General features: G+C 32.8%; 3 protein-coding genes across 6 annotated transcripts; all 3 read left to right on the forward strand.

The window, feature by feature from the left end:
- The first annotated feature begins 863 nt into the window (after window positions 1-863).
- Window positions 864-6,020, forward strand: LOC142528871 (4-coumarate--CoA ligase-like 9). Of its 4 annotated transcripts, none has more exons than XM_075634128.1 (7): window positions 864-1,955; window positions 3,345-3,534; window positions 3,618-3,763; window positions 3,849-3,916; window positions 4,387-4,489; window positions 4,664-4,804; window positions 5,646-6,020. In XM_075634128.1, exons 1-6 carry the CDS (start codon window positions 900-902, stop codon window positions 4,787-4,789), a joined length of 1,689 nt encoding a protein of 562 aa, XP_075490243.1. In that variant the 5' UTR covers window positions 864-899; the 3' UTR covers window positions 4,790-4,804; window positions 5,646-6,020. The 4 variants fall into 4 exon arrangements, with proteins under 4 accessions (XP_075490243.1, XP_075490244.1, XP_075490242.1 ...); XM_075634129.1 differs by having other exon boundaries at window positions 5,678-6,020; XM_075634127.1 differs by having other exon boundaries at window positions 5,691-6,020.
- Window positions 6,021-13,690: 7,670 nt separating this feature from the next.
- LOC142529925 (uncharacterized) lies at window positions 13,691-16,396 on the forward strand. Its single transcript, XM_075635634.1, has 4 exons — window positions 13,691-14,156; window positions 14,593-15,024; window positions 15,381-15,687; window positions 15,993-16,396. Exons 1-4 carry the CDS (start codon window positions 13,773-13,775, stop codon window positions 16,133-16,135), a joined length of 1,266 nt encoding a protein of 421 aa, XP_075491749.1. The 5' UTR covers window positions 13,691-13,772; the 3' UTR covers window positions 16,136-16,396.
- A 1,060-nt stretch (window positions 16,397-17,456) lies between these two features.
- Window positions 17,457-18,638, forward strand: LOC142529905 (uncharacterized). Its single transcript, XM_075635606.1, has one exon. The coding sequence runs from the start codon at window positions 17,515-17,517 to the stop codon at window positions 18,385-18,387; it is 873 nt and encodes a 290-aa protein (XP_075491721.1). The 5' UTR covers window positions 17,457-17,514; the 3' UTR covers window positions 18,388-18,638.
- Window positions 18,639-23,238: the final 4,600 nt, after the last annotated feature.

A 23,238-nucleotide genomic window follows, 5' to 3' on the forward strand; every position in this document is an offset into this window, starting at 1 on the left:
ATGAATTAAAATATACGGACGATAGAATATTTATTTAATTTCGATGTCATATTTTACCGACAATCTGATATATATTTACAAATTCATTTGTTAATATGTAATATATCTAATTTATTTTATTAAAATTGAGGACATGATAACTACCTAGGAATGACACTGACTTTTCATTCCAATTTTATCCTAATATGATACTAATATTATACTTTTATTTTTTGTTTTTATTTTTTTAAAATTTCAACAAATAATTTTATTTTTATTTTTTTAATTTCAACAATTCAAATATCAATTTAGTTACTCCATAATTTATCAAATTTCACTTTAATCCTTCGATAATGATAAAAAAGACTGTACACATACGCATCGCGTGTGCAGAGTAACTAGTATATTATTAAGTTTGATATCAGTTACGTTAGATACATCAAAATATTTAATTCCATAATTACTATTTTTATCATACTAAAAACTTTCTCAAGTCACTCTATATTTTATAAAGAAAAAAATCTAAACAAAATTTATATTTTACCTTTCTTATCCTACTAAAAATTTTCTCAAGTCATTCTATATTTTACATAGAAAAAAATATAAACAAAATTTTTATTTTAAATCGAACAATTCTTCTCAATTGAAAATAATTTTGTGTTAATTATTTAATATTATTTTTTCGATGCAAAAATTTTTATATTATAGAACAAATTATTCAATGTATTTTATATAATTATAAAATTTTTATTATAAAATAGATTTTATTGAAAAAAAATAAAAAAATACAAAATGTATAATGTATGTGTGGACCTAGCCATCATAATTTTGCATTAAATTTGTGCCACCCAAAATCATTTATTTAATGGCCTATTTCATTAGGAAATATTGCTCTTTTCCGCTCTCCCAAGCTCATTTCCATGGCGGAAACTCAGCCACTCTCCCCCGACACGAACAATGGCTACTGTCCCCAAACCAAGATTTACCACAGCTTACGCGCCGCCGTCACTCTGCCACTGCTCTCACGACCCCTTTCCATCGTCGATTACACCCTCTCCCTCCTCCATTCTCCCACCACCCCCACCTCCAGTGCCCTCTCCACCACCCACTTCCTCATAGACGCCGCAACCGGCCACCGCCTCACTTACGCAGCGTTCCTCCGCCAAGTCCGGTCCCTTTCGTCTTCCCTCAATTCCCTTTATCCTTCTCTCTCCAAGAACGACGTGGCTTTCATCCTCTCGCCGCCCTCCTTCCACGTTCCAGTCCTCTACTTCTCCCTCCTCTCTCTGGGCATCACCGTTTCGCCATCCAGTCCGTTATCTTCTCCATCGGAGCTAAATCACCAAATCGAACTCAGTAAACCCGCCATCTTCTTCGCTACCTCAGCCACCGCCCAGAAGCTTCCGCCGAATCTTCCGTTAGTCCTCCTTGATTCCCCGAAATTTATCTCCATGCTCGAGGCGAAAGTTTCGGGCAGTACAACCGACGTCGTTGTGAATCAATGTGACCACGCCGCGATTCTCTACTCATCCGGCACGACGGGTAAAGTGAAAGGCGTCGTTCTAACTCACCGTAACTTGATAGCGGTGATCGCCGGATTTTATCACCTTAATTTATCCGACAAGGAGAAAGCAAAAGAGGAAGAAAATGGTGTTTATGTGCACCCGGTTTCGATATTCACATTGCCGTTGTTCCACGTGTTCGGGTTTTTCATTATTATAAGGGCGGCGTCGATGGGGGAGAGCGTAGTGCTGATGGAGAAATTCGATTTTCTGAAGATGTTAGAAGCCGTGGAAAAGTACAGGGTGACTTATATCCCGGTGGCTCCGCCGCTGGTGGTGGCTATGGTGAAGTCGGATTTGGTGGCAAAGTACGACTTGAGCTCCTTGCAGACAGTGGGCTCCGGCGGAGCTCCGCTGGGGAAGGAGGTTTCCGAGAAGTTCAAGGCTAAATTCCCTCACGTGGAAATTTACCAGGTAGAATAGTATTGATATGGTACAAGCCCACGTGCAATGCGAAAGTGAATTTCATTTTTTATGTCTTAATGATAATAATTAGATTGGTAGTGTCTTTAATCTTTATTATAATTATACTTTGTTGCTAAAGTACCTTTGCTTTTCTATCCGTGGGATTTATCCAAACATGTCTTGATTTTTTTATTCAAAGTTGATAGTTTAGGTCCAAAATGCGTTCTCCTATTAAGTAATATAATCAAGATTGGTTTTTTCATTATTTTAAATGTCCAAGCAGCTATAATTGAATGCATTCTGATTTCTTTAGTAAAATACGTATGAAAGATGAGATATCAATTAAAGAAAACAAGTTCGATGAACAAGAGTTGCAGATGGTTGCAAGTTCTTGACTTGAACTTGGACTTATATGAATGCTATTATGGTTCTTGGGAGTTGGGATTTTGACTGATCCAAGATGCTTCAATCTGATAAGCGAAAACAATATCATCATGCTCGTATTTGTTGCTCATGTGTGGAAACTTTTAGTCTCAAATATTGGCCGAAGTCTCTGCTTGATGAATTGATTTAACCAAATTTGAAATTCCTAAAAATGCCTCATCTAGGTGATTCTTGTCATATGTATTAAATGCTTATAGACTTGATTTTATCCCTGAGGTCGAGGCTTGTCCTTTGCGCTTCGACTAGAGCCAAGGCTCAACCTTTTGCCAAAAAGCTGACTTTACCATGAAACCTCCAACCCTGACGCGCATAATTGGCTTAAAACATTTTGTATTAGGACAGTAAATCCAAAGTGAAATGCAGGATAATAGTAATTTATATTTGTTAATAGACTGATTATTATCGGCCAATAGTTTGTAAGGTATATATTTGGTTTTTTCTGTTATAATGTTTTCAAGTATTAATTCTACCATATTGCCCCTTTGGCTATGCCTCACTTTACGCTTAGGGCGCATGACCCCTTTGGCTATGGCTCACTTTACGCTTAGGCTTTGTGATACTCATGTGCCTTTGCACGGATTGTGCTGCTGACAGTTATGATTCTTATTTGAGATTGGAAATGGGATATTGGTTGTAGGCTTTATTTGTTGTTGAATAGATCTTATCGATCAATCTCGAGGGATCTTATCTTCGAAAATTTTAAAAAGCATCAACTTGTATGTTTTGATTGCTGTTTATGGTCGAAATATGTGTACTAAATTCAATTTGTTGAACATGAATTTATTGAAAGTATAATCATCGAACTGGAACTGGATTCTTTGATCATCAACTGAGGTAAATCATGGAATGAAACTCTGATTCTAGAGACGATAACTCCGTATTTCTGATTCTCGAAAGGAATGATATTGAAACTCATTTTGTCCTTAAAGATATGTGTCATCTATTTATTTTCAGGGCTATGGCATGACTGAGACTGCGGGGGCGGCAACACGAACCATAGGGCCCGAGGAGGCGACTCGTTATGGATCTGCTGGCCGTTTGGGTGAGAACTTGGAAGCCAAGATAGTGGATCCTGATTCTGGAGAGGCCTTACCTCCGGGAAAACAGGGAGAATTATGGTTACGAGGGCCTGCAATTATGAAAGGTGATAAATTGATAAGATTTGATACTTGGTCTTTCATATCACCTCTGTAATATCTTAGTTTGACAAAAGAATCTTCTTGACAGGTTACCTGGGTAATGAAGCAGCTACAGCTGAAACCTTGGATTCGGAAGGCTGGCTGAAGACGGGAGATCTCTGCTATTTTGACTTGGATGGGTTTCTCTTTATTGTTGATCGGTTAAAAGAACTGATCAAATACAAGGGGTATCAGGTGCTTGTCGTATTCTAAGAAATCTTTGAGGATTAAGTTTGTCCATATAATGTTATCTGACAAATAATGAGAAGATATATTACAGGTTCCTCCAGCTGAGTTGGAACATTTGCTTCAATCGATTCCTGATATTGCTGATGCAGCAGTGATTCCGTATGAATTTTGTTTTTTGGAATCTGAATTCTTTAGTTTGTCTTGCTCTTCTTAATTTATTGCAGTTATTGAGCAGTTGATCTAAATCTACCTCTAGTTTGCTACTAGTTATCTCTATTGAGAAAAGCGAAAATATTTCAATATCATAGAAGTCTGAAGTAAAAGCGATTTTGAACTTAAAAAATAAACTTCTTTCTCCTTGCACTTCCCATTAAACAAGACGTGTATTTCTTCATCCTTCAACTCTCCAACAGGAGCATCAAAAAATGAACATGAAAATCCCTTTTTTGTGTCAAATTTAATATTGTTTCATTTGCTACTTCACATATGATGCTTAACTCTGTTGGTATACATCTGGAATATATAACTGGTCTTCTTTGATTACTTTACATTACAAAGTTGTTGATTGATTACCTCTACGAGCTATCATTCGTGTTTTGACCCTTTCATCTATGTTTGAGATCCTGCAGCTATCCGGATGAAGAAGCTGGTCAGATTCCGATGGCATATGTTGTGAGAACACCTGGCAGCACCATCTCTGCCACTCAAATAATGGATTTCATTGCAAAACAGGTATGGAAAACCATGTCTTTTGATGAGAAGCGTTTCTCGTGTAAATTAAATATGTGTTCAAAACGGTTCGGTAGAGAAGATCAATGCTGTAAAACTCTGGGATTGTTTGGCAAACTCTACTGTTATTTTACTTTCACTGTACGAAACAATGGGCTGTTCCTTGCTGTCTTCCAGGTTGCTCCTCATAAAAAGATCCGACGTGTTGCATTTGTCAACTCGATACCAAAATCTCCGGCAGGGAAGATCTTACGAAGGGAGTTGGTCAAGCATTCACTTTCGACCTCTTCATCTAAGCTATGACTGCCCGATTCTATGGTAAAAACTTTCTATCTCTGAAAATGGCAAGTCTTCTTGAACTTACACCCACTAGAAAAGTCTTGTGAGTAAATATGAGCTTCACTAGAGTGTTTTGTTAGAACTTTATTTGTACAAGTGAAATGAGCTCAAGAACAAAAAAAAATTAACGAAAAAGGAAAATTGAAAATTTATTCTTTTCTATCATCCAGTCTTCTATGTTTTCAAATTTCAATATTATTCCGTTATCATTTTTATTTTTCAATTTTAGGATTTTTTTATATGTCGTGTTGATACATCCAGCAAAACTTGACTTGAAACAGTTAAACTTGATATGGGCGCGCATAGTTAATTTGGTCTATGTATTTATGCACAACACATTTTTCACTGTGATTTTCTTTTTGATTGACATTTTCTTCTTCACCAAATTGCCTATTTTATTACCAAGTCATTTCATATTTGGTGCTTCTTTACTAATTGGTTATCTAAGCAATATTGCTCGTGCATTCATAGATGAATTTGAAATTACAAGGAAACGTTGAGTATAACTTAAGATAATTAAATTAAACATTATAATTAAATTAATATATAATGATTTCTTGTGTCTTTGGTGATTCTATGATAAATATATATATATATATAGAAAAAATTGTCAGATAAAATTTGCATTTAAGTTGAGAAATTATCACAATTACTTATTACTTTCAATTCTCTCTTTGATATTATTTGTCAACATAAATTCATTAAGTTTTGTTATAATTTTATTCATACTAAATATTCTCTTATTATTATTTACTTTAGATTTCGCCAAGTTACTCATGTAAATAATTCGAATTTCAATTACGTCATCTTCAAACCGTAGTGGTCATGAAGATGAATACATTTTCGATTTAGGTGAACATTTTAGCTACATCCTCGACTTTGATGAAGTCAAACTTCGCCATGAAGAAGAAGAAATCAAAGAACAACCTAACAAAGATGTATGGACACCATCGTACGCCCTAGCATGGAACATCGTACGCCCTAGCATGGAACACGATGGCAACGAGCACAAAGACAGCTCGAGCAAAGTGAATCAAAGTTTGAGATCACTTCGATATTGAAATAGAAGGAACAAATAACTTTTTTGTCTTATGTAAAATTTGCAAAACCAAATAATCCTACAAAATGGGTGGTCGTTCCGGTGGTATCTGCACTTTGAAAAAATTATTTAGTCAAAGTACGTAAACTTGACATTGATACTTTACAACCAATTAGTAGGGAACTAACCCAACAACAAATTAATCTTTTAAGTTGTAAAACTTTCACAATTAGAAAAAAAATTTCTCAAAAAGTCACCATTAAATTTGTTACGAAATTTTAACATTTTATAATAGTTGACCAAAGAAGAATGTTTGTTGAATTTATTAGTATTATTCAACTTGATTTTCACAGTATTTATATGCACACACTTAAGAAATATTCCTTTAATATGTATAAAGAACATAAAGAAATATTAAAATCGTATTTTTCAAATATTTTTTGTATAGTTAGTTTGACAACTGATATTTGGACTAATTTGAAATATAAATCTTATCTTATTGTTACATGTAATTGGATTGATGAAATTTGGACTATGCAAAAAAAAAATTTTAGCGTTAGATTATTTAGAATCGTCACACAACACATACACTATAGGTAGATATGTTTTAAATGCTATTAAGATTTATGACATACAAAATAAAATAATGTCAATTATATTAGATAATGTGAATGTCAATACTCTTGTGATTAAATATTTTAAAGATTCATTAAAAGCGATTTTATATGATAATTTGCTTCATGTTAGATGTGCATGTCATATTATCAACTTATGTGTTAAATGCGTTTATGATGAGCATATGTGTATTGTAATAGAAAAATTCAAAGTATATGGAAAATTTTTACGGGAAAGAAGACATAGACGTGATTGAAAAACAAAAGTCGAATCAAAATGAATTAAATTTAAAAAATTTCTCTTTCTATTGAAAATAGACGTAATTCTTTATGTAACTTGCTTCATACTTTGTTATGTTTTCTATATTTAGTTATTTCATATTACAATAATATTGTGGTAGAGTGTTTAATATTGACTGATGATGATTGAAATATTTTGAGTAGCTGCATTTCTTTGTTAGAAATTTTAAGAAACAATCATAAATTTTTTTTTATGCATTACCTATCGTACTTCAATCATGTTTCTAACTTTATTTTTCAATATGTCGGCTAAAGCGATTGACGAATTTCAAAGCTCAAATTCCAACAAATATCCAGAGTATTCAAATATATTTTAATAAATCAAGATTAATTTCAGATGTTCAATTGTAAAAATAAATGTTTAAGTTATTTTATTTTTATGATTAGTTAGTATTGTTTCTACTCAAACTACTAAAAATGTCAATAATAAAATAAATTTTGTATTAAAAAATAATAAAATTCAGATCCGGAATCCGAAAACGATTTGAACCATACCGAAATCGGTTGTTCGGATTGGTTCCAAGGAACCGCTCGACCAGGAACCGAACCGGAAAATCATTAAACATGTTTACCACGAACCTCTTGATCTAATGAAATCATATGTTCCGAATATAAGACATATCTTTAGGTCGAGACTTTGCAAAACCCATCCCTGATTTAAAAAAAAAACCCCCAACAGTTATGTTTCTTCTATTCAAATTTAATAAAATAATATTATTTTAAAAGTAAAATACTATGCACGCGTAATACAAAGGCAAGAAATAATTGATTTCTCACCAAAAATCCATTACGATGAGTCGAAAATAATAATAATATGATATTTGAAATTCGTTGTCAATCAGATTTCTCCAAATTCGTCGAAATCTCAACTTCCGGATCCGAATAAAACATAAAGAAATTATTCAATGATTAAAGCATCCACCCAAATTGTTTCAAATTTAGGCTTTCCGGTACGATGATGTAGTGAAGCAATGCACTCAACTAATTTTGAGATAGTTGGTAACATGATGCCAAATATTTGGTCTTAGATTAGACCAAACAAAACAATTAAAATCCCATAAAAAAACATGGCTCATTGGGTTTAATGGAGCTCAAGGTAAGCATAATAATCAAGTATAAACCCTTAGTTTGATATAAAATTAATGGTCCGAATATATAATTCAAGGGGAAAAAAAGAATTATAAACTTATAATCTAAAATTAAATCAACTAATATTGAGCATTTTGAAAAAAAAAAAAAACAACTTAAAAATATAACTATATGAAAACTATGTAAAGAACTTTCAACCACGTTGAAATTGAGAAAATTGTTTTTCCGTCCTTTATTTTTGACGTTTTTTGATTTTGATCTTATATGTTATCAACGTTGAGTTTTAGACATGTATCTTACTTTTTTTTTTTGTGTCAATTTCAACCCTTAGTTTTACATTTTTATTCATTTTTTCATGAAAGAGCTTATGTGTCATTTGACACATATCGTCGTCTTATTAGTACAACGTAGAAAAATGACTGATATTGCTGAAATTTGATCACCTCATACTTACTAAATTTGGTATGTCAACGTGATACAAAAGTTTTTTTTTTTCTGTTTTACCCTTCATAATATTTCTTAGCTAATGTGTAAGTTTATTAATTATTTTTTTTATATCTCTCTATCTTTTTCCAATTTTTCTTTGTTTGATCTCTAATTTATCTAATCACTAATTTATAAATATCATCTCATAATAAAATAATATATAATTTTTACACCAAAAATATCAAAAACAAAAATATTTAATACAGCACATGTCGCGTGGGGTTTTTTTTTTAAAAAATAATATAATTTTTAAAATTAATTTAAAAAAAAAAACGTTTGCAAAACTAACCCAATCCGCGCTTACGTGGAGCGAAGCACGGACGCTGCAAACGTGTGCTCCACGTAGGAGCAACAGAATATTTAGCGACGAAATTTATATCAAAACTATCGTAAAAGTTAACTTAGCGACGGTTTTATAAAACCGTCGCTAAAATTGCATCGACGACGGTTTATAAACTGTCGCCAAATTTAGCAACGGTTTATAAACCGTTGCTAACTTTCACGACGGTTTAAAATCCGTCGCTATACCTGGAGCCCACCCTAATTCAAGGTTCTGGTGACAGAAAACAATATTTTCGTACTCGATAAATAATAAATTGATCAAATATATCAAATGAAAATACCCGACACCTTGCCCTCTGCTCTGATGCGAAGGGCGAGTAGGCTGATGGGAAGACCGGGAGGCTGCTGGAATTCTATTACTTTGAGCTCCACTACCTGTCTGGGCTGATATATTGAATACAAAATCTCGCGATATAACAGTAAAATCTCGCGATATAATAGTAAAATCTCGTGATATAATAATTATAAATATCGTTCTAACAATATATTGGTAGTACATTTAATATTGTTCATAAAAAAGTAGACTATAATTTATAAGTCAGCAGGATTTTTAGAGTCCGTCTTGGTCGAAAACCCTGCTGGCCAAACAAACCAAAGTCAGCCATCCCTGACTCATTGAAAAAACCAGTTTGAATAGTAGAGGCTCCTGAAAAAACTTATTTCGTGATGAATTTTGGTCTGTTTTTTTTCAATGTCTTCACTACAACAAAAATGGTTTTTCGCAGCGCGCAAATTCTTTTTCCGCAGCGCACATTGCATGCTACAAAGATGCAAGCCGTTGAAAGTTCAAGATTATCCACGGCGTACATGTATATGCTGTTAATACTATTATTAGCGCGCAATGTATGACGTAAAATAGCAAAATATCGGCATAGCGGACGATTTTAAAACCGTCGCTGATTCAAATGTAGCGACGGTGTTTAAAAAACGTCTCTAATTCAATTTAGCGACGGTTTTGATATATATTCCGTCGCTCAATTCCGTCGCAAGCATCGTCCGCGCTTTGTAAGCGCGGACGCTGCTCCACGTGTGCAACGTCCGCGTTTATTGGGTTAGTTTTGCAAACGTTTTTTTTTTAATTATTTTTGAAATTAATTTTAAAAATTATATTATTTTTAAAAAAACCCCATGTCGCGTGCCACAGAACATAAAAGATTGGGGTGAATATTCAATTATTACTTGTTAAAAAAACTATTTAAATAGTAATAAAAAATATAGTTGGTGCAAATATTAATCTGGGGACAAAAATGAATGTTTAAAATTAATAATTATAAAAAAATACATAGAGTAATTCACATATACACACAAAATAATAATATTTATTATATTGACACATATTCCTTCTTCTATAACATATTAACATGATCCAATGCAATCAAGTTTGCAAAAAATATTTACAAATTCTTATTTCGAATTGTTTTATCTAATAATAATCTTCTTATTAAATACTTTAAGATAATATGTTGAAGACGATCCATGATGGTATAATTATGTACCTTATATGATATTTTAAATTTAAATAATATTAGCTTGATTTTAAAAATATATTATGTTAGTAAATTTTATTTTTTTGAAAAATATTCAAGATCGTTTTAACTCACTAACACACGGCCCCAAGTCAACTACAATTTAGCGTAAATAGAGAATTTTGTAATATAATCTGCATAAATCGATAAATTAATGATTTCCATAGCATATTATAATTTTTTCGATCTCAATATTTATTGAGAGGCTATCGATTGAAAAGATCAAACTTTCTCCAAAAATCTATATAGAACTCTACGATATTTTTCATGCTATCAAAAATTAGTTGTTTACTAAAATTATAAATTATTTAAAAGAGAGTAATTATTTTTAAGTCCTAACATATTTTTATGGATTGTTATTGAGGAGACGAGCTCACAATGTATACATCTAACCAAGCTTGAGAGCTCATGGAACCAAGACCCATATGTGGTGTTGTATGATACTTACTTTTGACATCAAACGCTTTGTGATGAGTGTTTCTGATGGTCAAGCCGACTACTAAAAATCAGGCATTACTTGGGAGGAAACTAAGACCCATATGTGGTGTTGTGTGATCTCTTGAATTTCCGTGCTAGGTGTGTACATTGGAGGAAGTATCAGATTAATGGCCTAAGAAATTCGTCCCAGGGAAAAAAAAAAGATTGATGTTCATCTGAAATCCTCAAGCTTACTGCCTTACAATCAACCTGACAAGTTCTTTTCTTGTTTTTCCTAAATTTAGTGTTCTTGAATTTATTTGTTTGTGTTTAATTGATTCATGTCTTGTGTGTCGTCTGGTACATTTGGGACAACTCACGGTTTAGTATGGGGAGAGAGTTGTTCATTTCCTTTATCCAATTATTGTCATAAAAAATTGCATCATGTTATTTGTTAGTTGTGTAAAAAATTTAGTTCGGGAAGATATTGTAGTGATCTTTGGCCGATGATATATATGAATTGATGATTTACGTATCCACAATTTTTTTTTTTTTTTTATCATTTGTTTAGGACATCCTCATTTTTTAAACATAAAGTTTTTTTGTTAATGTTGTGATTATATTGTGACTACTGAATTATGTGAATGGTGAGGAAAATCATATGAATTGTTTGAGACTTGAGAATCATTATGTGTTTGTGGAACTTGACCGATTTAACCGAATTAGGTCTTTCTAAGCAAATCTTATGTACCAACATCATAAACATAATCTAAGCAATTTTTTAGGCAAATTTCGAGCTGTTTTCTATAGGGGTGGGAAAAAATACCGAAATACCGTAACGAAAAAAATACCGAACTTACCGAAAAAATCGGTATACCGAACATTTCGGTACGGTAATGTTCGGTATCGGTATCGGTATGAAATATTTTTTTTTCGGTATTTCGGTATATACCGAAATACCGAAAATAATTTTTCATACCGAAAATAATTTTTTATTATTATTTTTTTTAAATTTAAGTTCGGTATACCTAAAAAATATCGGTATACCGAAAACATTTTCGGTATACCGACAAAATTTTCGGTGTCGGTACGGTACCGGTATGAACTTTTTCCATACCGAAAACATTTTTGATATACCGACATTTTCGGTATACCGACATTTTTTCGGTATACCGACAAAATTTTCGGTGTCGGTACGGTACCGGTATGAACTTTTTCCATACCGAAAATTCGATATACCGAATGTGCGGTATACCGAAATTTCGGTATCGGCATCGGTATGGAAAAATTCCATACCGATATTTTCGGTACGATATACGGTACCGTAGTTCGGTACGATATACCGTAACCGTACCCACCCCTAGTTTTCTAGGCCTACCAAGAAAAAAATATAATCCCTTCCAACTCAATTCAGCCTAATGAAAAAATCAAGTGGTCTAAACCACATTCGATAATTCATCTTTACAATCGAGTTTCATAATCGTACCCTCAAAAAGATGAAATCCAAAAAAAAAAAAAAAAAACTCAAAAAACCTAAATTGTGCATAAAGTAATCAAATTGCAAAAGTAAAAATAGTTTCTTGCAAATATAAAATTAAAAAAAGAGAACGTAAGGTGAGGGAGAGCCAAGTAAAAAAATCAAATTCAATTCTTAGGCTAAAAACAAGGAAATATATGGAGTACAAATTATCAGATGCAAAATTTGATTGTGCATAAAGTCATTTGATCATTGTACTCTATTCTTTGTGATTATTCGTACCACTCGTTTAAGCGGCGATACGTACCTGAAAAGTCATGTTGATTATGTTTGCTGGTTAGTAAGGAGTGAAGAAAGATTGTATAAAAGTTTGCTTGCACCAAAATGCCAATTAATTTGTCTTGCAATGATTTAAATTGATTCAATTTGAAATACAGGCTACTAGAAATAACATAGCTCACATATTCATCTTCAATTCAAAAATATTTTGTATAAATTTTTACGGGTTTGCGACAACTGATGTTGTATTTTGATCTTTGCGAATATTTCAGAAAATATGTCGAGGCCGAATTAAAATTTACTTTCATATTTTGTTATGTCTTGTAACTTGTTTTGCTTGAGGGGGACAAAAATGTAAGTATGAAAATGTTGATAAGGGTCGATTTTACGGGTCATTTCAAGTTGTTTTGAGTTTGTTTGTTACGTAATTTTTTTGTCGAGTTCGTATTTTATTCCTTCATCTTATAATTTGTGTACTTGAGCCACTCCTCATATGTGTTGATTGATTTGTAGGAAATTTGGTCGGAAAAGATAAAAAGCGCAAAAGCTAAAACATAAGACCTCGCGTTAGGACGATAATTTATTACCGTCCCAACGCAACTGAATGAAACTGGAAGTACGCACATAGAACATGTCGCGCTAAGGTTGTAATTCCCGACCCACCCTAGTGTGACCTATTCATCGTGTTTGTACTTGATGAAGATAAATAATTATAGAAAATAAATATTTTATAGATAAAAAAATTCAATATACAAGTAAAACTAATGGGAAAAAAAACATAATTTGAGACGACCTTGTAGTCTCATTCTCGAGCACAAGACATTAAAAGTGACTTTGAGATAATTGTCTGAATTGCTATTCGCCGACCCGTTTGCAGGCCCATTTTTGTTGTGTCCATTTGTCAACTACCAACTTATTTGTGGGCCCATTCGACATTTGCAACCAATCGTAAAATTGAAGTTGAATTTTAAATTTGAGACGAGATTTAAAATCTAAAATTTAATTGTAATAAATTTTTTAATCAAATTACGTAAAGTATTTGAAAAATAATAATCTTAAATATATTTGAATTAATTTTTTTTTTTTAAATTTGCTAACTATCTCAACCACATCCCATAGTCATTAAAAAATCACAAAAATTTTCAATTTTTGACCAATGTTAAATAATTATTTTTGAAACACCAATATTAAATATTTAAAACTTAAAATATCATTAATTAATTCAAATTAAAAATAAAAGTGGGTATATTAAATTAGTCGATGAAGCACGTGTTATACGTATATATATGAGCGGACCCCTCTGTCCTTCCTTCCACTTTCCTCTCTTTTGAACTTTCGGCTGAAAGCTTGTACGCCGCGCATTCCCGCTTGTACAATCATGGCGCATGTTCAAGTCCCCCTCGTGGAAGACCGCGATGCGGAGCTCGACAAATCCTTGAAATCGCTTGAAGCCTTCCTCGGACTGCTCGGGTTTTGCCAGTACACTTGGCTGCGGGCCACTCTCTCGTGGATCGCGTTCATTCTACTCGCCGTTGGGCTGCCGCTGCTCGCTATTGAGTTCTCGCGGTGCTCCGGCTGCGAAAGGTACGAAATTCAGGATTTCGAGCTTGAAATCCTTGTTTTCCGGGCTCTAGTCGCCGCTGTTTCTCTTCTCTGTGTGTCCCGAACTCTGCGCAAGTATGGCGTTCGGAGGGCGCTCTTCGTCGATAGGTGTCACGGCCACTTGGCGCAGTTTCGCGAACAATACATTCAGAAAATTCGTGTAAGATTCTTTTTTTTTTGGAAACCTCGCATGGTCTTGTTTGTATACAAGATTGCCTCATAATTGGTCTTCCAAATTCGAGTTATATTTTATTCAGCTTAAATTCGAAGTCATGTTGTTTGCATCAAGCTTCGGTAATCCGATCATAATAACAAATTCGGAATTGCATGCATTTTTTTTTTAAAAAAGAAGTTCCAATTCACTCCAAGATTCTATTTATTTTGTTTATTGGAAACTGGTATTCATAAGAAAGAATATTACTGTACATGAAATGTTGCGTCACGAGAAGGGCGGAAATTTTGTCTAACATTTCTTTTTTGATTGATGATGTATTGGTTTCATATAAACAATTGTATTGCTGGTTTCTGCTGACTATTTTTCATGTTTGCTACCAAACTCATCCTATGTTGAATCTTGCAATCAATTTGTCGTGCAGGTTTTTTACTGCTTGCTGGCGTCATGGTTTGGAGTCTGCTTTCTATTGAAGATGGCCCGGGAGCTTACTCGCGTCTTATATATACATCAATATTCATGGTGGTTGTCTGCCATTACGTTTTTCTCTTGTCTTTTGTCTTGGGCATATTCGACTTTAGTCTTTCTAGCAGGGTGTGGCCTGTTCAATTTGGTTGGCAATTTGCAAGTGATACACTTCGAGAATTATGGGAAAGTTCTTGAGAAGGATTTGGATGTTTCAGTTTATATTGAAGAACACATGCATCTAAGACATGACTTATCGAAAATAAGCCACAGGTTCAGGGTTTTTCTTCTGCTGGAATTCTTAATTGTCACAGCATGTCAATTTGTATCTCTGCTTCGGACAACAGAGAATCATGGTATCATAAACCTCATCAATGGAGGTGATTTTGCGGTGTGTATTTCATTAACTTCGTCATTACTACAAAGCAACAAGGGTTTGAAAAGCTGATATGTTTGATAAATCCACATAATTTCAAGTCCCTGGGCTTAATTAGGTTTCTACGCACGTATTACATGCTTTTAAACTGCTGAAAAGTGAAATAGCTGATTTTCCTCTGACATAAATTCAAGGGGTTGCGTAAATTCAAGTTCGTATTTTGTTTTCTCCCTTGGCTCATCTCTATTTGCGTGATCGAGCAGAGTATTTATACAAAAGTATATTATATAGCATGAAACATTTACAGCAATTTAGTTTAATAAGAAGTATGACTCAGTGGCTTTATCGTATTTACTTGTTTATTCATGCAGCTGCTATCTGTTGTTCAATTAGTTGGAGTAGTTCTTTGTCTAACAGCAGCAGCAAAGATATCACATAGAGCCCAGAGTCTTGGTTCAGTTGCTAGTAGGTGGCATGCAATGGTTACTTGCAATTCTAATGATGCCTCAGGGTCTGGATATCTAGGAAACAGTGAAAATCCTGAAATATCCCGTTCTGCGGGTTCATTACCAGTAAATTATTCAGAAAGTGATTTGGAGTCTGCTGATCTTATTCCTTTGTCCACAAATGTAGTGCTGAGCTCCTCTGCCTCTTCATATCACAAGAGGCAAGCTTTTGGTGCGTGTTTGTACACTTAATATTTCTATGCTACATTTGTTTCCCGATATCGAATTTTCAGGTGATCGATTAAATCTCAGTTGTGAGCACATGCAGTCTTGATTAAGGCTAAAGTCCAAATGCGGCCTAATGGAATTATCTATGTTTATCCCTCAATTTTAAAGCGTTCGTCCTTAAATTTAAGCTGCTCCATATTTTTCCATATGTTGTCCATGTTACAATTAAATACAATGACAAGCAACTTAGCCATAAGTATTTGCTTTCTCTCCAACTTACAAATCACTCATCATTAACTTTCTTTGCAGTTACTTATGTGCAGTCCAACACTGGTGGATTTACTATCTTTGGATGGATGGTTGATCGGATGCTCATCAACACAATCTTCTTCATCGAGCTCTCCCTCGTTTTCTTTGTTCTCGGGAAGACCATCACGATCACCACAAGATGAGATGCACGCACAAGAAATCTTAGAAACTTCGGTACACACACACATAAAACCTTTAGTTTGAATTTACTTTCTTACTTATGCCCCCTTCTTTTTCATTGGGGGTACAACTTATATATCTATCTATGAACGAAAGAGTCAACATTAGCCTTACTTAGAGTATGCTACATTTAACACTTATTATGTAATGATTTCACGTAAGCTCTGAGTTATTTATGCTAATTTATCGTAGGTTACAAGTGTCATCTATTCTTTTTTTGGCAACTAGACCAAGTCTCTAACAAGTGTGGTTGCAATTTAATCAAGCTTCTTATGGTATCGACTATCAAGAACGTTCGCGTAAATAGACGTAGCCGTAATGGTCGTCTTGTAACATCTCATTGATGTATGTAAAAGATTCGATTTCGAAGAAAATTATTGAAATCGAATTGTGGGGCATGAACCGAATAGTTTGATTCAACCTAATTTTGTGAGATAACTTTATTTCCTTTGCTGGTCAATTGTTTCGATGTTGCAATGTTAAAAAGTGAAAAATGATAAATATTGGATTCCTCCTCGAGAAAGATGAATATGTATTTTAATTCGAGTGTAAATGAATTGAGTCAGTATACGAGTTTTTCTAACAAAATCTAAAATATTTGATTTGTGTTTGAAATTATTGAATTTGAGAGGGACTTGAGTGCGTTCGAATCTAAATTATATTATTTGATAGTTCACGAGTTTTTTTTTACGATTTTTATATATTTCAAATATTTATTTTTGAATTGTTTTCGAACATTATTTAAATTAAATTCAAAAAAAATATTAAAATTTTCAAATTTCGAATCCAACCCAACCTCTAATATATTTATTCAGATCCAATTTCCAGCCATAAATTTTGATAGATCTTTAAAATAGACAACTTAAATAACGGTTCAATTTATATTAAATTATTATATTAAAAAATCCACCATATTTTAAATTTAAAATCAGCAAAATACATGAGAATGGCCAAATAACTCGTGAATCATTGAATGATAGGTAGATAGAAACCACCGAACCCCAAAAAGATTTTAAGTAGATCTCCATCCGATCATCCATGGCCACGTGGCGGAATCTCGTGTGTGCTCGAATCCCATTGGACCACGTCCAACTATTCTCGAATTTCCACCTTACACGAAGCCCCAGGCCTCCCCCCTACGTGCCCCCTATTGATGCGCCACTGACTCCATTCCCATTGGCTGCCCATCTGGGCCCCACTATGCTTTACGCTCCCATTGGCTGGCTCACTTTACGCCGAACCTTGGACCAAATCATCTCGCTTACAGTATATATTAGCTTCCTCAGTTCTACCTATTTCCAGATACCCCGGCAATTGGGCGTGATAGTTGGAGCAAGCAGCCATGGATGGGAGAGGTGGGTGTTGTATAGCGAGGTACTCCGGGGGTGCGTACGATGTTGCGTCCAAGGTGGACAGGATAATGCTACGGTTTCGTCCTATAGCTCCGAAACCAGCTTCCGCCGGTGGGTTTGCATCGGCAGGCGTGGTCCCGGAGAGCAGCCCGCGGTCGTCTGTTAGTTCTTCTGGGCGGAAGAAGAGGAGGAATGTGAAAGAGGGGGAGAGTTACAGCAGAGTGAACAAGAGGTGCAGTGGCAGCAGGAAGCGGAGGGCTATGCCGGAGGTCACTGCGTTTAGCGGAGGAGATACGGTTGTTAAGACTCTGCATCTGCTGCCGGAGGCGCCGGTTGTGAAGGAGAGCGTGAGTAGAGTGGGAGATGATCGTTTGCCTTTAAGGCTGAACGTCGGTGGTCGTATCCTCACTCCGGGCGCAGATCACGTGATGGAAGATGTGACGGCGGCTCTGGGGCGGCGGACGGTGGCGGAGTCGTGGGTGAGGGTGGAGCGCGTCACCGACAGGTGGGTGCTGGACAGGTACGGGTACGACGTCGTGTTGGGGGGTACGGACGTGGAGAAGGTGATGAGTTTGGATCTGGACACGTGTCCTGGGTTTGTGTCGGACTGTTCGAACAACGTGAGATGGATAAATGCAGCGTACAGGAGGATGGTGGCGGAGGAGGACGTGATAGTGCGGGTGGTGGTTGAAGAGGGGGTGACGCTGCCGGCGGAGTGGGCGGCGTTCACGTGCCGGGTGAGGGTGGTCACGTGCGGGAAGGAGAAAGGCTCGTCGACACTACCGTGCGACGTATGGAGAATGAACTGCGGAGGGTTTGCATGGAGGCTCGACACCAAAGCTGCCCTCTCTTTGGGTTGGTAAAACTTTGTTAATCAAGTCGTTGTTAATAACTAATTAAGTGGGATTAGGGTTTAATCTATCTCCCAACAACAAATTACACTTTTGTGGAAAAAAAAAAAGAAAAAATGGTGTTTGATTTAGGTTTTGTGATAGAAATTGTGAATCGCAAGTCTTTATCTTTTTGGTAAGTCTTTTTTGGGAGCATATGATATATACATGTACTTGTACACATTCACTCTTGGATGTTGAGTAAATATATCTCAGTTTAAAAATTTTGTCCTCCGGTGATGTTAAATATGCGATGAGAGTTAAAAAATGTATTTGAAATAATAAATTTATTTAAATTTATTTTTGAAAGAATTTTTCAAATAAAATAAAAATATAATTTTGTCATTTCAAATATATTTTGTAAAATAATTTCTAACTTCCAATGTATATATAATATTTTTTTTTTTACTTATATCGCAAATATAAAAGATTAAAATTGCATATGATAGAAAAATCCTATGCGATTGGGATTTAAAGTCCGATTTTGTATCATAAAATGACTAATTCACGAGTAGTTTCACTCTTACAACAATAAAAACAAATATAAACGATGCAGGTATTGAATATGATATATTACAAAAAAAAACTTACGTGAAATGGTCTCACATGTCATATTTTTTAGACGGATATTTTATATTTAGGTCATTTATGTAAAAATATTATTTTTTATGTTAAAATTATTATTTTTTATTGTGAATATCGGTATGGTTGATCCGTTTAACAGATAAAGTTTCAGTGTGATCGTCTCGCAAAATACATACTCATGATATAATACATATAATTAAATAAAATGGGTGAGAAATTGATTTAAAATAAGACTTGTGCAGGAAAATGTGAAGATGAAATAAAAATTTGTTTTTATATTTTGATAAAAAAAATTGTGTGAGACGATCTCACGAGTCGTATTTTGTGACATATTTTTTATTTGGGTCATCCATGAAAAAATACTACTTTTTATGCTAAAAGTATTAATTTTAATTATGAATATCGTAGCATTGACCTGTCCCACAGATAAAAGATTCGTGAGATTATTTCACAAGATATCTACTTTTATATTTTAGTATATGCAACTTATTTCCCCAAATATTTTCTCCAATAAAATCCCCAAACAAAACAACCAAGCCCCGTGTTCTCTGATTTTGGATCCTCTATCCAAACATATATTTTCAAGATAATATAATTTCTATTTTGTTTTGGTTTGGGAAAATCCCATATTATATAAATAATATTTTATTATTATAAAAAACGTCAATATTTCCTGTTCGCATAAATTTCTTAAATTAAAACAAAAAAATTATATTCACAAATTCAACAATTCTCATGGAAGTATTAATATAATATCTTAACACTTTCATGCTGGTTTGCAATGTTTTTTTTTAAAGCTAGAGACGATTTTAAATTAGGATTCCCTTGAACAATAAAATTAGGTCATTTATTTAATTGATTAAATGTTTTTATAAAATAAAATATGTAAAATATTAACTGAGATATAAAATTTTAAATAATATGTAATATTCAAAATATATATGACGTAATCAAACAAAATAATAAAAATATTCTAAAAAAATATCGTAAATATATTATGCTCTATTGTGTTCGTATAGCATTATCATTGATCGATATTTTTGGTTGAGGAAAAGATTAGCAAATGGATTATATCAAATAATAATAATTAAATGTGATTCGGAATATTGTTTTCGCAGAGATCAACGTCTAATTACTAGCTACAATATGAATTGTGTATCTTAATTGAGGCTACTATAATTAATATGACTTGTGATCAAATAATTTATAACTAACTTAAATAAAACGAAATAAAACAATAAATAAATTATAAAACTTAAAAATTAAATTTAATCAGTAAATTTATAGGTGAAAATTTATTTTGATAAACTAAAATTTGAGTAGATATCTTGTGAGACTATCTCATGAATTAAAATTTTAAATCTTGTTTTTTATAATTTAAACGAAAGTTGAAGTGTTGGGGGTTGTTTCGTGGGAAGTAATAAGGAAAAATTTTCAAAATTGTCATGACTAATCCCGTTCAATATATAGAAAATAAATATGCAAAAGTGTTATATTTTCAAAAACTACGACGATAAGTATATTTTTCTATCGAGAAGTTAGGAAACTAAATTAACATTATATGAGATAAATGAATAAAATGATATTTTCTTAGAATAATGATTAATTAATGGCGTAATGCTAGCTCTTTGTTCCCCATATCAAATTATTAATTAATAATTAGTGTTTTTGGGACGCACATGTGTTAAAAAAAATTATGTAAAAATTTCAAAAGATTATTTTAGAATATTTTATCACGATATCTTAGTTACAAATTTAATTAGATAATTTGAAGTTTAAGATAAATCACGGAGAGGTGCAAAATCGGAAAGAAATTGGAAAACGGTACAAAAATTAATAATGAACTCCACATGATGCCCAAGTATTATCATTCATTAATGGTGAGAAAGATAAGACATTTATTGATTATTAATCATTGTTTTGTTCAATGTTTAGCTCAAATTTTACAAAAAAAAAAAAAAATTAATATCATGCACCGTTTTCTATATTATCTATAAAACTGTGGATAAAAATCATTGTTTTTCAATTGTGCAATGACAAAATTAACCTTTTATACACATTTCAAGAATAGAATGTAACTCCTATATTAATTTTATCAAATAACTCATCTTTATACTACATTTAAATGTTTTATCTTGTTATAAACTCTATCTGTTTTTGGTTATAACTGGTGTTCTTTATCTTTACTAGCATCTAGGTTTTGACGTCACCACAAAAAGAGAAATTGTTAGACTTACTTTAATTGTGGTGATGAGAGTCAAAATCGGTAGGTGGTGATAGTAAAAACAAAGGAGATTATAAAAAGCAGAAGCAGTCGTACCGCTAAAATGGAAGCAGTATTTATCGAGTATTTTTTAGCTAAACGGTTAGCAAAAACAGAAGTAGAACGTAGCCTAAGAAAACTCAGAACTTAACGTGTTTCGTTTGATGGTTACAAGTCTTAAATGTTACCGTTACTTTACCTAGTACTAGTATTAATTGCACAATTTAATGCTGTACGAATACATTTAACACGACTTACTACTTTTAGTATAAAACAAAGACTGATTATAAAAAGACTCTAAGATATTTTCTACTGTAAAAACAATATATGATATAATCCTTATAATAAATATAATTATAATGATAATTGATTAGCATTTGTCAAAGTATCAGAATTTTTACACGTGGTATTTAATATATTTATTTAATTATTTTGAAATCAAACTAATTAATTCAATAGATACACAATAACATTTTTTATGAAAGTTTATTTCTTTTGTTATATTTCAAATTTTAATGGTGAAAATCATAACAATAGTTTAAAATCTATATTTAATCATTATTATATGAGTTTATTTGATATTTACCATATAATCTTATTTAAATGTGCATTTCTTTACATATGTTGATTTATTATTATTTTAAAACTTATTTAACAAGAAATTAATAGTCATCAATGTTAGTCTACGAAAGATCGATATATAGAATTGTAAAAATAAAAAGTAAAAAAATTCTTTAGGATGTTAAATTAAATATTATGAGTTATATTTTACTATCAATATTACTATTTCATTTGTTTTAATATTGTTTTTATGAGTTAGTCACAATGATTTTAAATTGATAATTATTTGTCTTTAGTATGCTTCGCTTTTGTAGATTATGATTTATACATTGATAAAATCCATAATTTGGTTGATTTTTAGGTTATTATGCTTTATACGTGGTGTTTGAATATATAATTTTTTTAAAAATTTGTTTTAGTTCATTTTATTTTATATATTATCTTCATTAAAATTTATTATATGACATAAAATCAACAGCTTGAATTTTAATTTGAGAAATAATTTTGAAAGTAAGTTATATAAGTTCTTATAAATCGTCTAATACGATCAGAAATTAAGCCCAGATAAATAACATAATGATTCAAATTGTTTTTTAGAAAATCAAATTTTTTTAATTTTAATAATATAATTGATATTACGTGCAACACACGTGCATCATACTAGTCTTATCTAAATATATTATTTTCTCATCCTTATATTATATTTTTTGTTAACTATGGAAGACTCGAGCAATTAAATATCACATAAATTTATACATACAGGACACAACCACTGAACATATATCTCATTTCTCATAGATCTTTGTTTCCCATGGCCTCCTGTGGGGACCCGGACGCTAATCATGTTCTTAATCATCATTGGGACTAATTAATCAATTATAAAACATGGTCTAAATTTTTTTTTTTTAAAATGCAGAACGTAGTGAAATAAAATGTATATACATCTCAGTATAAAATTACAAGTCATGTACCACATACATTTATTCAACTAAGGTTTAACAGCTAATATCACGTGTCTAACCCTATCTCTAATCCAAGTCCGGAGCCTCCACTCTAATCACGATCTCTCTTCATCTCCTCAACCCTGAACATGTCCCACCTGTTATGATGCACACATACAAAACAAGACAACATCTGGATAACTCCGGTGAGAATAAATCCCAGTATAAACAATATAAACATGCAATCATATAAAAACATATACAAAAGCATATAACAAATATCATTCAAATGCAGCCAATCAACAAACATGTATGATATCAAAACTGTAAATCAACTAGTCGTATCAGACTTGATTCAAACAACGCGTCGTCTCAGACTTGACTCATTCCTAATCTAGGGATCCCGGTTTTGAATATTGAGAATTATATCGAATCTCAGTCGATAGGAATGACTCAACCCTAAACGGCATCGAT

This window comes from Primulina tabacum, chromosome 16 (assembly GCF_025594145.1).
Source record: "Primulina tabacum isolate GXHZ01 chromosome 16, ASM2559414v2, whole genome shotgun sequence".
NCBI lineage: Eukaryota > Viridiplantae > Streptophyta > Magnoliopsida > Lamiales > Gesneriaceae > Primulina > Primulina tabacum.